Source organism: Ceratosolen solmsi, unplaced genomic scaffold (genome assembly GCF_000503995.2).
Source record: "Ceratosolen solmsi marchali unplaced genomic scaffold, CerSol_1.0 scaffold35, whole genome shotgun sequence".
NCBI lineage: Eukaryota > Metazoa > Arthropoda > Insecta > Hymenoptera > Agaonidae > Ceratosolen > Ceratosolen solmsi.
The window spans coordinates 1,047,340-1,069,422 of record NW_011948423.1 but is presented as its reverse complement, the minus strand read 5'-3'; the positions used below and the strand labels follow the sequence as shown (position 1 = coordinate 1,069,422).

The window sequence follows — 22,083 nt, the reverse complement described above, 5'->3', positions numbered from 1 at the left end:
CATGGGATTGATGGATGTGCCGGAAGTAGTTTGAATGGGGTGCCGTTGGGTCAATGGGCGGGATAAAATGAATTGGCCGAAGGTGGAAAAATTTGTGGCAAATACAGTTAAACTTGACGAATCAACGCGTGTATTTCATATAATTACTGCCGACTTTCATGAGAAACTGTGTCTGACCAAAGTCGCTGCACATCTACTTTCACACAGTTTTTATTAACCAATTTTATTCTTCTTAACTTTAGCTTGAATGTTTATGTATGGTTTTAAAACATTGGATTATTGTAGAAAATCTGAGTTTTGTAACTTAATATTTTAAGGAAAAACATGTTATTCTTGAACAAATAATCGATATTATAAATAATATACACGGCAAAATCCTTGTTTCATATTATTTGAAAATTAATTACTCTAGAGGAAATTAAAATTAAACATAATATTATCGAATAATTTTATTTATTATAATTTTTTACTTAATATTTTATAATAAATTATTAATTTCTAATTTTATTATAAAAATTTTACATATATTTTCAGTGCATTGAAAAGTAAATCATATTTCAATGAATATAAACATATTTCATCTATAGATTACGATCACTTTTGTAAATGATCATTATAGATACTGATGTCTCATTAATTTGTTATAAATGATTCAAACAAAAGTTAATTGAAATGGAATTTAAGTATGCTTAACATTGTATCAAGTTAATTAATTATATTATAGCGAGTGTTTGAAAACTAACTATTGAAAACTTAAAGCTGCAAAAGTACTGTTTTCATTGCAATTATTAATTTAAGATTCACTTATTTGATTTCCTTTTTATTGCAAGATTTATGATTTTCAATTCGAATACGGATTCTGAACAAAAGTATTTTTCATAATACATCTATAGCTTGAAACGTTATGGTACACGCATTGAATTAAAAATAATAACATGTTTAATAATATTGTCCAAATAATAACTAATATTACTTTTGAAGTTACGAATGAGCAGTCGTCTGTAATAAGTTAAATTTGTCAAGTGCTTTAATCAAATTACAAATTTTCATTATAAATAATAATGATTTATTTATGTATAGAATGCTTTCACAAACGTGTTTTATACACATGCGTCCACATACACACATACATTATATATGTATATATTATCTGTAAAAAGAATAAATGACACATTTACATTATGAAGTATAATCAATGCCACATAATTATATTACACGCAATAATTATGAAAATCTGTATATTGAATTAGTGTACATAATTGTCGTAAATTTTTTTCATTATATGTGTTTACATGATGTTTAAGTTTTGCTTTACACAATATTTTACAAAATTATATTAGTTTTAATTTTTATTATTTTTGAACTTGAATCTTTCATTTTAATATTACCTTTGATTATTATTTTTTGATTTTTACTTTTTAAATGCATACATATACTTATAAATATATATAACTTATATAGCCTTGAAATTTAAAAAAATTAAAAAAAAATTAAAAACATGTTGGTATAAAATTTAGATAAATTAAAATTAAAACAAAATATTAAGCTTTGCTAGATTAAAATTTGCACATTATAAAAAAAATATTATGTAACATCTTTTCCACTTCAAAAGCGTCTGATAAATATTTAATTTATAAAATAATCAACTTTATGGCCGGTGTATCTCATAATAGGTATTGTTTATTTCAATATATAATTATTATCTTGCGATAGGAAATAAGATATAAAAGAATTTCAAATGTTATGATTGTATGTAACTGTTTTCGTTAAATTTAATAAATTCATAATTGGATTGATAGTTTTTAACGTTTCGGATTACTTATGAATAATGGCGTTTATAAATTCTATATTAGTAGTTTATTAATAAAATATTTTATTTGAATAATATCGATAATTTAAAGCTTCAAAAATTATGGATTAATTGAGAGTATTTGTCTGTATACATAAGTTTTTTCATACTTCTAATACGTTCTCGTATGTTTCAATATATTCTGATAAAATTTTGCTATTTATATTGATGCATGAACGCGATTTTCCGCTAATTGTCTTGCGTAATTTTAAGAAATCAATTGATCCAACAACATATACATTATTTTATTTGTTTATTTTACACATGAATAAGACAATTAAAAATTATAATTGCATTGAATAATTTTTACTTATTTTTTGTTCAATTCTTTTTGTAATATGATGTGAATAATGACTATATTTTACAATTTTTTTTCATTTTTTTATAATTCTCCATTATTAAGTCAACGTATGAACACATAAAATATGAAATTAATGATCTAATAATAATCCAACATATGCAATATTCAGTGTAATACATATAGCCTTTAATAAAAATTGAATATTCTTTAATATTAAAATTCATTAGATTCTAATAAAGATGGCAGTAATATATTTAGTAGTACTATTGTCTATTGTATTAAACAATGATTAAAACTAATAATGATGTTAGTATGAATTATGAAATAATGAAGTATATGCTAAGCGAATACAAGAATTATTAAAACCTACTTGTAATATTCAGGTTAATAATTAATTTTAGCTGATTTGATTTCAAAATAGTAAACTTTCGATATTTAAAAAAATTATTGTGGAAAATACTGCTTATAGATATTTTATGATGAATATAAAGAATAATAGATTTAATGTTGCTCAAAAATTACTAATTAATTTTATAATTTATAAAAAAAAGTCTTTTTTATGACATAAATAAAGCTTACAGCTTCATTAGCTTCTCATTAATTGTTTAGAATTTATTTGAGAATATAAACAGCTTTAAAACGTTATAAATTTAAACAGAGTATTCATTTCATATTAAGAATCTTCAATAACAACACCATTTCTGTAAATTTTTAGTCTATTATTGCAATTATGAATGCACTATTTACTTACTCCTCGGAATATTGCTATGATTTAATTGCAAATTATACGATAAATATTTTTTTATTTTTATGCAGTTCTATTTTATTACACATGTAGTGGTAAGTGTTTTTTATATGTGTTATATATATATATATATATGTTAACGATATATAATAAAGTCTTCGAAAGCATTGTTATGTTATAATGAATGTGCGTAGATAGCTAAAGAATATTTAGAATATTTTCAAATTTTTATTTTGTATTCTAAAATCATTTGCAGAATTAAAAAATATATAAAACAATTATATCTTAACAGTACTTTCAATAAATATTTTATCCTGATAAAATGAAATTTGAACTATATCACAAATACTATATTATTGTTACTTTAAAACGATATTATTTTAATTACACGAGCGCGTATGCATTCACACGCACACGAACGCACACGCGCATATCAACTTTATTATGCGTAAATTTCCGAATCAATTATACTGAACAAGTATTAAAGAATACAAATTTAATTCCATTGTTTATATTGTTCATTTAAAAGTATTATTTATGTCTTGAAAACGAAATATAAAGCTTAATTAACCGTGCATATTTATAAAGATATTTTTTCGGAAATATTAAATTAAAAAAAAATAGAATATTGCCAATAGTAACACGGTCGATAATTAAATTTCGGGGTAAATTACGAACTTATGAAATAAAAATTAGCCCTATCACATGAAATACTTGTGTCCGTGTAATGTAGCAAAAACAAGAAATTATAAACAGAACAAAAACAACAAAACAAAAAAATAACAAAAATATGATTTTTAATCTGTATGAACTTCTGGTAATTTTCGTGATGCAATTATTTCAATCAAACCTAGAGATATTCAGTACGTAGATTACATTGGCATAGCATATACACGCGATACATTAACCGATCCTCCCAGTATCGTTTCTCAATACACGTTGAAACCATTCAATTCGAGTTCACATAGGTTAATACAAAAGACAGGCAAAAGAAATATTAAATGTGTGTGTATATCAAGTATTGAAACTCACCGCCCAGCAGAAATAGACCGCAAGCAACGAGTGTCCTGTGATCGGAGCAGCAATGTCCGATCAAAGCCGATATCGTTCCGGCGAGGATCAGAGCTACGGCTACCACTTGAAACGGCGTCGATATCCTGGAACAGTGAGAGATTTTGACAACCTTGCTACAGCATTTAAAATAATAGCCTTGACTTTTTTTATAATAAAACGTCGTTCGGTGAAAGTTTTGGTGGCTCGTATTGCGATACTATAAGGACTTTGTCTTCTTTATGAAAAAGCTATCAACTTTTGTGTTCGAGTACTTTTTTGCTATTTAAAAACTATAAGAAATTGTTTTCCCTAATTTTAGCTTATATTATTTTAATCGATGGGATGTAAATAATTGCTTTTAATAATTGAGATTTTAATTTATCGAATGAATATCTAAACACTTTATTCGATACATGTAATATACATTATTATACAAAAAACAAGATTCATTCACCTGAATTTAATATATTTATTTATATTTCAGCTGTAATTAATGGGCTTTGTGATTCATTACATTTATTAATAGTTAGCTGCTTAAATAAGGCTCAAGCATTTAATAATATTAACGACATGAAATCAAATAATCTTCTTTTTTATTGTAAAATCAGTTAATAATGATTGAATATAGAATCAATCAGACGCGATATGAATATCGAAAGGAAATCAAGTCATTCGAAATGAGATTAAAAGGGTTTTTTAAATTTTTATTCGTGGAACCACCCTTCAGCCAATTTGTTCGACCAATTTTTCCACCACTTTACCCTCTGTGATTTCGACGTTCAAATATCTCGCAAAAGTTCCTGATCCATTACGGATTAATTTCTGTTAACAGCAAATATTCTACAAACAAATACACATTAATTTTTTGCAAACTTTGTGTTTGTGTGAAAATTGAAAAACAATTGATTATTGAATTACCGATTGTTTCATATCACTCGCCTATTAAGTGCTAAAAAATAGACAACAATATCATTGTTACATAAGTATCGTCCAAAATAATCTCTTTGTTATATAATTAAGTTCTTGATTACAAAACTCAATAAAAAATATTTTATAATCAATAAGTACATATAATGTTTTAATAATTTCAACCTGAATCTTTTGTTATATTTTTGCTTTTTCGTTAGCCCCTATATTGACTTTATATTTTGATAGTTTAAAATTTTCATAATTACAATATTTCTCTATCGCAGCTCTGTTATTGCATTATAATTTAATTAGAATATATTTCCAAAGCTTTCAAGACTAAGATTTTTTTAATTTGCAGTCATAATAATAACATAATAATAATAATAATTGATGTTTGCGTCTAACGTAAAAATTAATTGACTGATCGATCAAATTCATATTTTGCTCACTGCAACTAATAAAATCAAGAAAAATGCATTATTGATTTTTAAATGAAATTTCAATGAACAAATAAGGCTGATTTTCCACTTTTTATCTAAATGTAAAATATATCTTTTCAATGATTATTTTTATCCTTTGTTCTAGATACTTCTATTTAATCGATAATTAAAAAACCTTAAATAAAATATGAAACGGACTCCAACCATTAATTTAAAACTCCATGATATTGTGATAATTTATAACTAAAATACGATCCTTTAATAAGTATTTAAATAGTTTGAAAAACTTGGATAACCTTGCTATTTAAAAAATCATTATTTATAAACCTTTCCAGTTATATATATGAAGAAACTCCTTTAAAATGAACGAATATAAAGTATTTTGGTTAATAAACAATTGACATAGCATTAGCACACAATTGAAATTAAATTTAATGTACTCGTTAGAAAATATTTCAATAATTATTTCAGTTGTAAAAATAATAACTTTATTTTTACTTTCAGTCATAAATATTTATTATGTAATGCTACTCTGCTTTACTAGTTTGATCCCATTTCTACTAAATGGAACATGTTACTCAACCATAATGTAACTCAAACCTATGAGATACATATATAATAATACAGACTGCTCATTTTAGTGTTTCCATGAGAAATTATGATCATTAACTAAAAAAAAAGACTATCTTGACTCACGTGAAAATGTGACGATGAAAATCCTGTGTTTATATAATGAAAAAAAATATTCCCGAAATATGGGTTGTTGTACATACCTAGACTTTTTGGAACAAGTGACAAATATGACTTGAGAAAAAGCACAATATTATTACATGCTTTTATATATAACATTTCTTGGGAAAAGTAAAGGAGGAAAGTTAGTGAGAGAAATGGAGGAAATAGAATATCAAAAATCAGTAAAGCAAAAGAAAATGAACATATAGCAATACGTAAATATAGAGTTAGAGATAGAGCGATAGAGCGGCGGAGGGGGGCGTAGTGAGAGCGAGGATGGAGGGAGTTGGAGAGACACGAGGAGATATTGCGAAGAGCTCAATGAAGATGAAGATGAAGGAAGTTGATCAGAATTTGATAGCTAGGAGCCCCAGTATGTACTTAAATGACAAGAAGTTGACTTTGAGGGTCATAGACGCACGCGTTCCATCTTAAATTCTGATTGATAGACGATCGACTAATACTGAATTATTTTCATTGAATGGACTATTCTATATTTGTTTGTATTTAATTTATTTTACATGAAACAGTTTTAGAAGCTTTCCGAGAATGTAGTTGGAAGATAATTTATAGTTTATCGTCCGTGCATTAGAAGAAATTCATTTTTATATCGGGAAGGGAAGTATGAAATTTTTATTCAAGGATTCAATACTGTCAATACGTTGAATTTCGAAAGATCTAAAATGTAATAATTTATAAAATTACAATAATTGCAGGATTGCTATGAGCTTTGGACTTCGTACTTCATAGATAAGAGTTTTATAAATTTATTGTTTGAAAAGCCTATTATTCCACATAATTTTATAACTTCTATAGTATTTAAATATCGACAGTTTTATAAGCATACCAATATTTGCATAAACAATTTATTATTATACTTAAACTGATGTATAAAAACATACTCTAGTAATAAAATCGATAAAAATGGAAAGTTACAATATTAACTTTATATGCACCAAAAAATAATTATAGCGATTATATGTTTCAAGAGCTTATTTTTAGTCAAATACTTTGTCATTCTACTTATTAATTGTGAATATAAACAACTATTCATGGAGTTTAGAGAAATCTGAAATTATGCAAACATAGTATAAAATAATGTTTATCAGACGTAATTTTCTTTTTAATGTATAATTTTTACATTAATATTTGATAATAATAAGTTTAGTTTATTATTCACTGCAATATTTCCACTCAAAAATGTTTCTTATAAAATTTAATATGTATAAAATGTGAATATTAAAATGTTCTTCCTGTATTTTTAAAATATATTTCTATTTTACGTGCTTGTAAAATATATTTTTAATAATATTTTTAATAAAACAAGATTTTAAATATTTTTAGAATAATACAAACATACTTGTATGTAATCTATGATTGTATCTAAGAATGCCATTTTATTTTGGGGGCATAATTAAATTGTACTTTATGAAAACGTTTGTTATTTATTATTTAAACTATATTCATCATTAAACTATGTTAATACTTTTATCCAGTGTTTTTGACGTTGATGATCTTCAATTTGTGTACATTTTAGATCAGTTCCCCGTAATAGAGGGGAAAACTAAAGGTTTTATGTTCTGTTATAACTGGAAATTCTATACGAGCGTACTTATTATTAGCTCTCTAGCTGACTGGATTAATGGGCTTTTATCTGAACAGTTCACGATGAATGTGATTGATCAAGCGAATTAAAAATTCAGATGAATAGAGTACAACATTCATATTTTTGCTTTGGTGCCATTTATATATTTTATTTAATTTGTTGGAATTGAAATTTCTCCACACATAGGGTAATTTGCGATATTTCTTCAAAACTATTTCTATTACAAATTCAAACTTTGACGGTATTACAGAATTTATTTTATGGTATATTAGGATTATGCTTATTTCCCACTATTAGTTCCAATATTTATCTGCAAATTTATATTTCAAAATAAAATATTTAACAATTTCCTGTTTCATAATTGCGAAATATTTATTGTATTCATACATTTAAAAGTCTTATAAATCTTCAAATAAATTTTTTCTCGTGCATTATTTTTGTTATACAATTATTTTAGCTTGAATATGTAAAAATGCAGGAATCTTTTTAATTTTATTCCCCCCTCCCCTTTATTAATTCCTTATTTGTGCTTGTTGGCCTTGGACTAATATATTTTAAATTTTATAAATGTTCCACTTAACAACAAAATGTTTTACGAATTTTTAATTTACAGAGAATATACGTATATTCCGGAGAATAATCTGCTACAAATTACAAGAATTTATTCAATTAGAATAGGCTTTTCAAAAAATTTCAATTCCAAGAAACTCACCCGTCTTTTACAAACAAGTAAGTCTGATTTAAACAAATTTTAATATTACTTATCCCATATAATTTTAACTATTATATAATTAAATAGTTAAGTAATTAATATTTATAATACGTAAATATCAATATATTTCTAGTCCTTTTTTGTAACATTCATTCTTGTAAGAATTTAATTGTAACAAACTTTATATAAGAAATTATAATTTTTTATAAAACAACTATTAATTTAGGAATTATATTTAGCAATTATATTGTATTTTATTAGTATAAGGAATTTTATACAAGTCATAGCTAAATACAATAGTGATATACCAATATATTATACAATCTTTTGATTGCAAGTTTATTTATAAAAGTTTATGTTTGTTGATATATAATTCCATCCTTCTTCAGGCCTATTGATTCTTTGTTATTTAATAATTTTTAGTAATGATAATAGGCTCGATTAGATTAATAAATCAATTTAATTTCATTTCATCAATTTTAATAACAAATAGAACAAGCTTATTTCTCATTGATTTATAAAGCAATAAAATAGCAGGAATTCATGAGATTAAACTTAATCTTGAAGAGCTGAATTTATTATCATATCGAAATTCTAAAACTTTGAATTAATAAAAATTTCTACATGGAAAATAATCTACATAAATACATAATGTAATAAATTTATTTATAATTATTGTCCTTAGATACGTCTCATTAATTATCTTTTCAAAAATTAAATGAGATATACTAATTTTTAATACCCAAAAATATAACAAATTTTTACAAAAACCAATTTCTCTAATCAATTTCAATTTAACATTATTTAATTTTTATTTTTTTTTATTGTCATAAATATAATATTATTTAGAGAAAAATATTATCTAAATTATGTGGTATTATAAAAATTATTAAAATGTATAGTCGTTAAGGAATGTACATTTATATTCGAATAATTACAAAGATTGTTATTCAATCTATTTTTTAAAATTGAAAAGCATGGTACAGCGAAAATAAATATGAATATCAACGAGACTATTTCAAATATGCTTATTATTTTTATCCTTTGATCTGTTATTGTTTCTTTGTACGCTGATTCTTTATATGGATAGTAAAGGAAAAATGAAGATATCGAAAATTATTTATTATCAGAATCAGAATAAACAACAAATTTAAGATAATTTTTTAAAATATAAAAATATTGCATTTAAAATCAACTTTTTTTATAACACAAGTTTGTAATTCTTTATTAACAATGAATTTATTTTCAACATAATAATCATAGTTATTACTTGAAAGATATTTTGTTTCTTTCTCTTAATTTATTAATTAAATACAAAAAATTAACATGTTAAATGTTACGAGTTAAACTACATTAATCTTAATTATTTAATAATAATAGATAAGATTCTGCTATTATATATATATGTGTGTAGGTTTCCGAATTATGAGTGTAGGAAGTAAATAGTAATATGCCTCTTAATTTACTTTTAATGCAATTTAGCAATTAAACATAGTATTGTATATAATATTAATATTATTCAGATGAAATTATATAATAATAGGGAAAAACTTTTGACGGTATGCTTTTTTCAGTTGATTTGTAAAAATATGTGATTTACATGACTGACATAGTCACAGAAATGGAGTTTCCATTAAAACTGAATTTACCATATACAGAGAGCTTTCTTACATATCAAAACATGATAAGGATAGATTAGAATACATGTATTTATTGTATTAATATAAAATATGTGGGATAATGATTAGAATATATGAAAGATAAAGTTTACCCATTGTTCTTTAATACATACACACAAAATGGTGATTTAATTTAAGTATTGAACCGGTGGTATTAATAACGACTCGTTGCATCTGACAGTATAAAATGAAAAGATTTACTCTATAACACCGTATATTACATAACATTTACATAGAGATATTCTCAAGTGTAATATACGTATGCATATATGTATACATGTGCGTGTAGATTGCTATATGTACATCATAAAATGTATACTTTGTTCATGAAATTTCACTATTTTATGTATTGGAAATTGAATTAATTGTAGCCTGAACCTTAAATAAAAATTAAGGAAATATAATTTTCCAATTCTTAATAAGATTAGTTAAAATTACCTTTAAGCATTAATTTACATCCATGTTTTGCGATCTCTTATTATTTATTTATAGTCACGTATAAAGCATTCCTAATCATATAATCGAAACATGTCTATTATAAATAGGTATGTTTTCATAATATTCAAAATGACTTTCCAAACTTTTTTTCTGTAAATATCCAATGGAAATAAATACAAACAAACTGTTACTTCTGTGAATTTTATTTGAGTTATCTTGTTATTTACGTATTCATCTAAAGATAATCGTAATCCCCGCTGTTGTTATTTAATTATTTCATTTAATTTCAATATATAATATTAATCGTTACACCAATTAATATATTATACAATATTTACTTTGACGATTAGTAATTATTATAATAGTTCGGAGATTTTAACAAGAATAAATTTAGTTATTTTTATTCAAATGGATCGAGAGCCATCGGTTAAATAAATGGGGCCATATATTCGCTTTTGATTTTAAAATCACATTGCTTGGTTATAATAGATGCTACACTCTAACGATTTCAGTCTTTTTCTTTATCTATAGATTCACCAAATTTACATATTGTCTCCATTTAATAGATAAACGTGTATGTTTCATACACGTTAACTGGATTAGTTTATTTATTTTTAAGAGGCGGTAACTGTGTACATTTCTAATTACAGTAAAATCATTTTACATGTTACATATAACTAATTCATTATTTATTCGAGTTATTCAAGGTAATAGATATATTTAAATATATCATACAATTACATGTTTTATTCATCGATAATCCATTGATCTTATAGATGTAATATAATGATCTTTTCTCCGCATAATTTTAGTACAAAAAAAAATAGAAATATTGTAAAAATAAAAATAAGTGAAGTAGCAGATTTTACGATATCTAAATTTTAAATAAAATGCACCAGAAAAATATTTTTTCAATATGAATTAGAAAAGAAAAATTATTTAATAATGGAATTTGATAATAATTGTGTTTTATTAATATTACGAAAATATTTATGTTTTCTTATTAAATATGTAATTATTGTAATAATAATTATTAATATTATATAATAAATAATATTATTAATATAATAATTATTAATGATATAATAATTATATTATATCATAATATATATTACACATTATTATAATTATATATATATATAATTAAACATGTAATTATTGTACGCCATAGAATATATTTTTATTGCTGCAAAATCAATGTAATACCTATTACATATACTCAGCTTTATTTATTAACGTTATAAATAAGTAATTAGATTTTTATTATTTTATTTGATTGTTATTTTCACAGAAAATGAATAATTTAAAAGAAATTTTTTTTAATCATCGCTCTGTACTCTCTTATTACTGACAAAATTTTGTTTGTGTATATTAAAATTTAAATTGGTTTTATCATAAATCACATATTAATAAATAGAATTTTTATACAATATTCTGTATATTTCTTTGGCTGAATCTCGAATAAATCGAAAACGCATATGTAAGGATGCAATATGTCAATAGTATTAACGGTATTCAGATAGGTTGGAATCGCTATTGAATTCCCATATTTTTTCTTGAAATTTACAGCTATAATTTAACCTAAAATTAGTATGCGTTCTTACAGACAGTAGAAATAAATTTCAGATTATTTCAGTAATTTTTAAATTAATATTTATAAAGAACAAAACCGTATTTTCACATGATATGATGCAATACTAATTCATAAAAAATTGCATATAATATATAAATATACCTCGAAACACATATTTAATTACTTGTTTTCAAGACAATTATGAAACTCGTAATTATTGACGAAATTTATATAATTTTTAAAAATGAACAAGATGTCTAGCATACGTTTGGCAAAATGACACCAAGCAAACAATTATATGATCATGTAAAATGATATATTTAATGTAATTAAAGTAGTGCAAGTAAATATAAATATTAAAAATTTTCCACAAATTAAGCATAATATTTTATATACTATTTTGTATAAAAGTGAGCAATGATTAATAATCGATTTTCGAAAAGTGAATATTTTCCAATATTGATTTGGTGGATAATTTAAATTCAAACATAGTATAAAAAAATTGAAATATATATTTAACTAACAAGAGTAAATGGGATTTTTATAAATATTTAATATAAGGATTTTTAATACATTAAACTATATTGCAGATAAAGTAAAATTGTTTAATAAAATGTCAATAAACTGATTTATGAAAAAGAATCAATCGGTTTTAGAGTAATTTGAATGAAACCACTCTGCGATATATTTGCGTGCTTGTAATGCTTATTAAGTAATTAAGTGCTATATACTTTTTTTTTTAATTAGTCCTTGTAATGTATAATAATTTTCTTACAACTTTTGCTTGCATAATTTTTGCGAGAAGTATAAATTTAAAAGTTAATAGCTTTAGTGTTTCCATTAATACATATACATATATATATATATATATATATATATATATATATATATATATATATATATATATATATGTTAATACTTTTCAAATCCATGCAAATATAGAAAAGTATTTAAAATTGTGGTATATGAAATTTTAATCATATTTTATCCAAAGTAAAATCAACATATTGAAATAATAAACTTAAGTACAGTATAGTTTTATACATTCAATTTCAAATGTCGTCTAGTGTTATTACTAAATTAGGAAAAGTTGCCTGAATATTAGCCATACATACTGCTAAATTTCCTTGTAATTTTCATGTTCGTATATGTACTGCTCTGGAAATTAAATTAAATGAAATATTATATATATATATTAAGCTATTTTTAACGATATTTATTCAATTTTATCAAATGAATAGATTATTAATAGTTTTACATTCCACGCAATGTCGTAAATGCATTCGTATAGCTAGGAAGTAAATAAAAGGTTGTTAAGCAATAGCAAGTATTCTTTGTAATTAGTTCTTGTCTATAGAGATAGCAGCTTTACATTGATAATCGTTGGAGCTTAAGTTACCTAACGTCATTGGCGTTGATTGGTGCAACGTTGCCAAACTTCCGTATCTCTCGAAGCAGCGGGATTAATAAAAGTGATCGGCGTTTATATTGCGAAAATGATCAACTTTTTGGAGAGTCAAGTCAGTGATCGGCACAATATGTCCCTAGTTGACCATTCTCTGGGCGCACAACTAATGGGATTAACCGAATACCAAACGATCAATAAAGTTGGCCACGCTGTCGGTTGGCTTGAAAACATTTTTTTACCCACGTATTTCGAACCCTCTTGCATAAGTCAATCAACCACAAAATTCTGGCAAACAGCTCAGATCATCGGAAAAACTGTTATACAGTTTTATTTAATTTTACATGTAGAGCGGTACAACTCAGCCTGCGAAAAACGAAAATGGCAAGTATTTCAGCGACTATTTAGTTCACTTTTTTTTGTTCGTTCATAAAAACATTTTGTAAAGAATTTCGGAAACTTTCGAATACGTTTTATTAAATGAATTACTGGCAAATGAATTAAATTATTGTTACTTCATAATCAATTACTAATTAGTTTATTAAGTCTAGAATTTTCGAGTATTTTATTTTTCGATTTTGTTCATAAACGTTTATTGTGCATTGTCGATATATTGTATGAATTTACGAATTAAATTAATCTATAAAAAATTACTGTAGAAAAATTTGTAATATAGATTATAGTATTTATCGGTACTTTTTATATCCATTATGGTAGTCTATTTTTTTTGGCATTACGGATTTAACCCTCATGATAAATTATGTAATGAAATATAGTTTGAAGTGGCTCACTTTATTAAAAAAAATGATACTATTTTACAAAATTAAAAATAATTTTTTAATATCTTATCTGTAATGTTAAAAAAGTACTTGTTGTTTTAAACATGAATACAGAGTTGCATTTATTCTACCAATTAATAATAGCCATAATCTAACATTTTTAGAGACGTCAGCTGAACGTTATTAATTGAATTAGTTATATACTGCATACGTCTGTTTTTGGCATTAATGTTAATACCATTAATTAGTGGCCTTGTCGTAAACTATTAATAATGAAGTATCAGAGCAAAGTAAACATATAAAGTAATTAATATGTCATTTATTATTTTATTTTTAATTTTTATTGCAACAAAAGCAAGTCGAAATTTTAATACTCATGATCGAAAAATTTTATTCAACATTTTCTAGTATTTTTTCAGGGCAAGTTGCACTCAATTGATTTTTCTTTCTGAAAGTTTCTTTAGATAACTTCATTGTAGTATTTTGAAATAAATTTTCGGAGCTCAATATTATTTTATAAAAAAATTTCGAAACAGTATTTAAAAAATTTTTTGTTTAATACGTGCACATTTTAGATTATAATTCATTTGAATAAATATTTCAAATTGAATCTCCACTCGTGCATAACCACGAATAACGTCTATCTTCCGAACATTTTACCAAGCCTTTCAATATTTACATTCTTGCCATACGTTACACATTTAATTATTTGCTATTACAAATATATGCAATAGCCAAGGATAAATATAGCGGAACCCTGGATTTTCAGCCAATATTAGAGCGTCCTAACGAATCCTCTATAATTTCTCTGTATATCTAATCCATCATAGAACTGATAAAAAAATTCTCCTTTACCTCGTTAATTTAGAGCTTGGATTCGTCAGGACTCAGTTTGCAGTCTCCTTGCCTATCTCACAGAATGATGTTGGCCCCGGATAAAGAATTCAAATTTGGAGGAAAATAACGTGGAGTGTGTTCTCGACTAGTCCTACCTCATTTACTTCGGATGGCATTACCTTCAGGCCTTTTTCGACGCGTAATGCGGCAACCACGAGATGTTCGTCTAACGCGATGCAATAACGATACTCCGTTTTTCCTTGGCAGTGTTGTACCGGATAGGGAATAAAACGTGGGCTTCATAGTTTTTACATAGAGCCCGAAACTTGCTTTTTCGTTCGAAGCTCAATGGCGTAAAGCTCCAGCCGCCTGGGGCTTACGGAGAGTCGAACGAATGAAACGAGTCGACGCTTCCAAGGATTTTTCCTTTATTTTATTATTCTGTGGGTAGATCATTTAATTGACAGCTTAAGTTCGGCAGGTCACCCTGGCTGTGTTGAATTTCACAAGTGACGAACCACGCTACCTATGTTAATATTGCGCTTAATTTTCTCCTCCATCCATTTCCTATTTTTGTTGGAATTAATGGCATTGTCGGCAATATATCTATAATGTTGAATTAATTAAGAAAAAATTTGTTCGTACATTCTTTTTCATTACTTATATTATTTCTTCTCAAATATTAGAATTATTTTAGGTATATTCTCCTCGTAAATTTAATTTGATTTTGTTATACATTTTAAGTCAATTATAAATTTACGTAGGAAGGCTGGATTGCGTTCGTTATTTAAACAAGAAAAATAAAAATATTATTTAGATATTAATTATTATTAGATTTAGGTATATAAGTACATATCATACATTCAATTTTCATAATAGTTTAGATTCCATAGTTTAAAAAGTTATTTGCCTCATTATCAGGAATACGAATTAAATTTATTCTACTATAACTATTGATTTGCAAAGATTAAAATGCTATCCGATATACACAAAATGAATGTATACAAGTTTTGTAAAATCAGCATTCGTAATATTAAAATTAAGTTTTTGTTCATTTGTATTTTAAATGTTATTATGAAAAAGTGGTGACTGATGGTATTTTTGAAAAATTATTTTCATAACATAATAAAGCATATTAAATCGAGTGAAACAATGTTGAAGTGATACTGCAATTCATATAGAATTCGATAGGCCGTTAATAAATTTTCGGTATTATAAATTATATAATTTTCTAAATTATAAATAATAATATAAATATTGCAAAAGAATCATGAGCTCGGATAAAAAAGAATTAGTTTAAGGAATATCGAATGTTGTACTGCTAATATAAATTCATGTTTATACATGAATAGAATAAAAATTATATAGCAAAGATTCATACGTTTTTCCGGACTTATATATCACGAAGACTTATATCAATAATTTGAAATAATACTAAGCTAATAAATATAAATGCAAAATGGCACAAATGACTTATCTTATTGGAAAACAGACTGTAATGTACTGTTTATATAGTGTCGATGTAGAGAAAAGGATGGCAAGTAGCAATATCATACAGTTGAGTTTGCGTATTAAATAAAAAATATGTCTGTATAATATATATATATATATATATATATTATATTATATTTATGAAAGAAAACTAATGCTGTGTACGAGTTTAATTTGAGAAGATTCTATAAATAGAGAGTGAATACTTGGTCGACAAAGGTCTCAAACTAGCCAAACTTCTCTCTAACTTAGCCTATATTCTCATAGTTTATCTTGTTAATTCTGTTCTATGCCTAGTAAAATACTTCGTGTAACGAAATTAGCTCATGTAGTAGAGTTAAAGTGAAGATGGTTTTACGTAAATAGTCGTACTATTCAATTTTTGCAAGTAGATGCCTAAGAAAAATAGTATAAATGATATATCCAATAAACAAATTTAGTTGATTATGCAATAGAATAGAATATTTTCTAAATATTAATAAATAAAAAACTTATATCGAGTTATATATGAGGAAATCGTTTAGAAGGTATTTATAAATGTAAATAATCTGCAAGTAATCGCCGCTGTAAAGTTGATTATTAAATGTCTTATCATTATAAATATAAACGACCATTTTCCTCCGTGCAGTTTAAAAAATGTAATACAAAGAGCTAACGTGTTATACAATTATAATTCATCACTACAATAAATTTTCACACGATTAAAGATAAAAATAAAGCCAAGTTAATTTAAGAAAAACTTATATAAAAATACTTAAATAATTTTGAAAAATAGTAAACTCGTCGCCTAATATTTATTATATCGAGGTATTGTTATTGACTGGAGTACGACGCAAAAAATGTGTGACGGACGAATCTATATCATGAGCTAAGGTGGCTGGGGGTTACGTAGCGAAAATGATGGACTTTTTTGAAGACGAAGGCAGTGATCCGAACAATATATCTCGGGTGGTCTATTCTTTGAGAGCTCATGTCAAGGGATTAGCCGGATATCAAATACGAAAAAACTTAAATACATTGTCCATTGCTTTGAGAAAATTTTTCATTCTATTTTCGCCCTCTTAGCATTGCTTATTGATCTTAAAAGCGAATTGCAAACTATTCCCAAATAAAAAGGGGTTAATATTTATTTTAATGTTAATGCCGGGAAATTGAGCTACAATAGCTTCCAGCTCTGTTCTATAAATTGGGAAAGGGCAAGTGAGATGGAAATAACGCTTTTAATTACTGACGTTACTTATTGAAAGATGTTATTGCCATATTTAGTAGTTGCGTTATTGATTTTGGGAAAGGACGTTTCATAAGCTAAGAAATACATAAAACAAAATCTAAAATATTTCTATAAGAGCGACTATTTATTTTGATTTAAAAGCCGTAGATCTAAATCTCGAAGAAATCTTGACCCATTTCTAAAGAATAAAGCTATCTATATTGTATCTACAGGCCTTAAAAATAAATTGGAATTAGAAATTTTTACCAACTCGAGCATCGCCAGCTTGTCGGTTATATTGATTTTTGCTTTAACTATGGGCGACGCTGATTACGTCTTTGACTCTTGGAGATCTCTAGCATCGACTATCGCTCAAGACTCCCAATGATTATTTGCAGTGTAGAACAGTCGATCTATGCCCAGTTCAATTCCATTGAATGCGAGGGTAATGGGATCGTACCATTCCGCAGGTGATCATAGGACTTCAATGAATCAAATGCGAATTACATACGTACTAAGCTTGTATAGCCCTTTGGCTTCGGCTGAAAAGGTACTAAGCACCACGAACAGAGTGCTTGGGTATTGGATGTTTAAAATTGAGTCTCATTAGTGTAAAGTATAAAATAGATAGAGTACAGCGAAATAAAAGCCCAACAATTGGTTAGTTTTCCAAACTACTGACTGAGATGAAAATTAATTCCAGTTTCGGAGTCAAAAGGGTGAATGAAAAAAAAAGAAAAAAAGATAGATAAAGAAAGATAAAGTTTTATATACCGAATAACGATAACAGTATTGAGAATAACAAAACATACATGTGCTTAATGTGGATTAGAAGAGATTTTGAAGTGAAGTGCAATCTAATCTTGCGCAAAATAGACGATGAAATAATACATCGGTTCATATTAAGAAATACCGAATAATTTCTGAAAACTGACAAATACGTGAAATTACATGAAATGCACGACACTATTAAAATTAATATAAAAATGTCCATTACATTATTGTTCATGCGCTTAAAAATTATATGATCTTTATGCCAATTCTTTCGTAATTGATTAAAAACTGAAATATAGTAACGTGTGATTTCCTTACATATTAAGAAAAAGTTTTGATGAAAATTGTGTGGTAATATTATTATTTATCATTTAAACACAATTTGTTTCTTTCTGTTCGTTATAATTAACTAATCTTTCGTTAATTTTACATAAATTATATAAGTGATATGCACGTATATATTGCATACGTCAACAATTAAAGGTTATATTTAATGAAATTTTATGGGGGAAGGATAAATTGAAATACGTTGTATCAACTATATACACAATAAAAAGAGATTTAATAAAAAAAGTAAAACTATTTGAAAAATGGGTAATTGAAAAATGTGTTCGGTTATTTGAACGCACCGTCAACAAATATCAACGTACTGTCAATGTCCTATTAGTGTTTTCAATAACTTAATCTAAATAGCTGGTTTTGGAGATGGATAATACAAGACCGTATGAAATAAATTATTACGTTAATTTCCCATCACTTAAAGAAGTAATCTTTCACTTTACGAACAAACACTCTCGAGTTGCAAAACTTTCCTTTCGCCGTTAATGCAATAGAGTGGAGTGCATTTTAAACGTAAAAATACAAGTCTCTGATGTATACTCAGCGTAAAGATATAGCCTGTATTCACGGGAGGATTCTTCAAGTAAAGCATTCTATGTACGTACTGCATGAGAGTAAAATTCCTTCGGCTATGCGTTGTCAGCAAGATGTTAATAAATCAAAAGATAAGAAAAATTTAGCGTTCGGCTTATCCTTATCGCTTAATATTCTTCCACGTACACTGATGAATATTAAATTAAATTTATTTTTACGGGATTTCGTCGGTCACAGTGTTGCGCATGTTTTGCATTTAATCAAAAACGAAAAGAAAAGAAAAGAAAAGAGAGAGAGAGCGAGAGAGAGAGAGAGAAAGAAAGAAAATCGAATAAAGTATAGGGATAATTGTATTCTGAAAATGCTAGATATTGACATTTATCATGCTTTCATGCTCTCTGATACATACATATCGTAGCAGTCAGCAATAATTTATGCACAATTTATGTTTGGAAAGTTTTACTTATTATGTTATAAGCCAAATTAATCCTCAACACCATAAAGACCTGTTAGATTAGTATTAATAACGTAAATTAAGGGCGCGATTAAAAGTGTAATGTAACATACTTCATTCTCGCACGTACGAAATACATGTGTGCGAACGAAAGCTTATACAAGCCCACTGCATTTGTTTAAAATACTTTGTTAAATCTTAATTAAAGGACAAACGTGACAAATTCATAAAATACATTGCACGAGTGTATATGGACATGGGCGCATGAAAAGATACCGAAGGCTAAAGACAAGAGCTGACCTGTGCGATAATTGACACGACCAAGCCCCATCACCGCCTACACTCTTCTCATCTCTTTTTAATAACTTAAACATCCGTACTCGCTCAAACTCGGACGTTGAAAGATTTCCCTTCCTTTGGCGGGGACAGCGGCAAAGTAAGTCTAACTGCAATTTCGACCCTTAATTCAATGAGCTTGTGTCCGTGTAATTCCCTGCACCCGAGCGAGGGAAGCTCACACGCACATTTTGGCCGATTATCTCGTAAGTAGTACCACAGGCACGACTCAGCCCCTGAAATATTCAGTATAATTTCCTCGCCACGACGCCACCAGCCATCCATTATACGGGCAGACGGGGTCAAGGGAAATGCAGGCCACTGCCTCGGCTAAGTGCAGCATGCAAGCCACGTCGCCGAGTTACACATTCGCCCACGCACTTAGGCCGTGTTCCTCAAGGCGGAGGCGGCCCCTAGATTCTCACCTCATGGAAATTCGATGCTCGTAAATTTCGGGCCCCACGGTCGCCGATGATTTTGTCCACTATTGACGGGCCCTGCGAGTTTTATCGGCCCGTAAATGGCGCGTCGTGAGTCGTCGCGGTGGATGGACGGGCGCATCGACTGTAAAACAAAATAACTGCGAATGATAAAGCCGAGGCGACTTCGCGGACGCTCGCTGCAGTTATTGTTTATGCGAGATGGCTTCGGCTCTAAATAAACTCGAAGGATTACGGCGCAAGCCGGCGGATGGGCGTCAGGCGAATAGCGAGACAAGTCGAGGCGTGTAATGCCTCGCGAGGGCGAGCAACGACTCGAAATCACTTCGCGAAGGCAGAAAACACTACGCGAAGGCATGAAGAAGGATTTATGGATAAATATCTGGATCTTATTGCTCGGGTAGAGGGGAAGGGGCGAGCTCGACTCTCAGATATCCTCGATTGTACGGAAGAAGTATAAAAGATTGAGGTTAATGGCGAAAAGAGGGGGCGTTAACAAGAAGTGGGAAAATGTAAAGTGGAATTACGGGTGCCATTGTGTATTATAGTTTTCGGAAACTAGATCAACAATAAACGATGTATTCGTACACCTTTGTATTATTTTAAAAGCCGTAGATACTTTTATCGCAGCGAACGTGCTAAATTGTTCGATATGAAGACATCGGAATTTGGCGCTTTACTTGACGCGCCTTTATTTTGAAATTTCAATTTTATTTGTCACGGACTGCATTTGGTAAAATGTTCTCTAAGCGAATATTGAGCCTTCCCGAGCCGAGGATGATACTTTTTCTAAATAAATGCGCATACTTAAATATTTTATTATAGCGCTTTAGTATGAGTAAGAATAGCATTAATATTAGAATAAAGATAGTTTAAATTTATTATGACTGAATGCGACTCTTGATTAAAATTATGAATTTTAGTGGACCGTATTTAGAGAGTAAGTGAGCAGAAAATGAATTCTTCTGAATTATCGTAGTGTATTGGATGGATCGCCTTTATAAAAAAATTATTGCGGAAAATTTGCGTTTGGAATAAAACTAATTAACTAATCGTTATTTCAGTAGCTCCTATTTCAATATATTTATTACTTTTCATGATACTTATTCAAATCAATGGCGAATAGTACTCAAAATTTTACAATAAACATTGTCCTATTGAAAATGCAATGAAGCGCATCGACAAGAAGGTTTTTTTCTCTTTAATTAGTTTCTTCGAAAAGCTTTCGATAATTTGTTCATTCTAATACAAACACGTGAATTTTCTCCTTCTTCTACCTTAAATATATAAAGAGTAGAGTGATTTTTATGACACTGTAAAATCTGTATATTGTAAATAAATATATAATACATATTACAATTTTAAAATATAATTAACCATCCATTTGTATGAGTTCAATTTTAATCAGAAAATTTGGGAATTGTCTATTGCGCAAATCAATGTCGCC

General features: G+C 27.2%; 1 protein-coding gene across 1 annotated transcript in view; it reads right to left on the bottom strand.

The window, feature by feature from the left end:
* The window catches only part of LOC105362104 (uncharacterized), a 216,218-nt gene that overhangs the window by 58,529 nt on the left and 135,606 nt on the right, over positions 1-22,083 (bottom strand). The window contains exon 3 of the mRNA XM_011499454.1: positions 3,928-4,052. Coding sequence (XP_011497756.1) covers positions 3,928-4,052 — 125 coding nt within the window. The remainder of the gene's footprint in view (positions 1-3,927; positions 4,053-22,083) is intronic.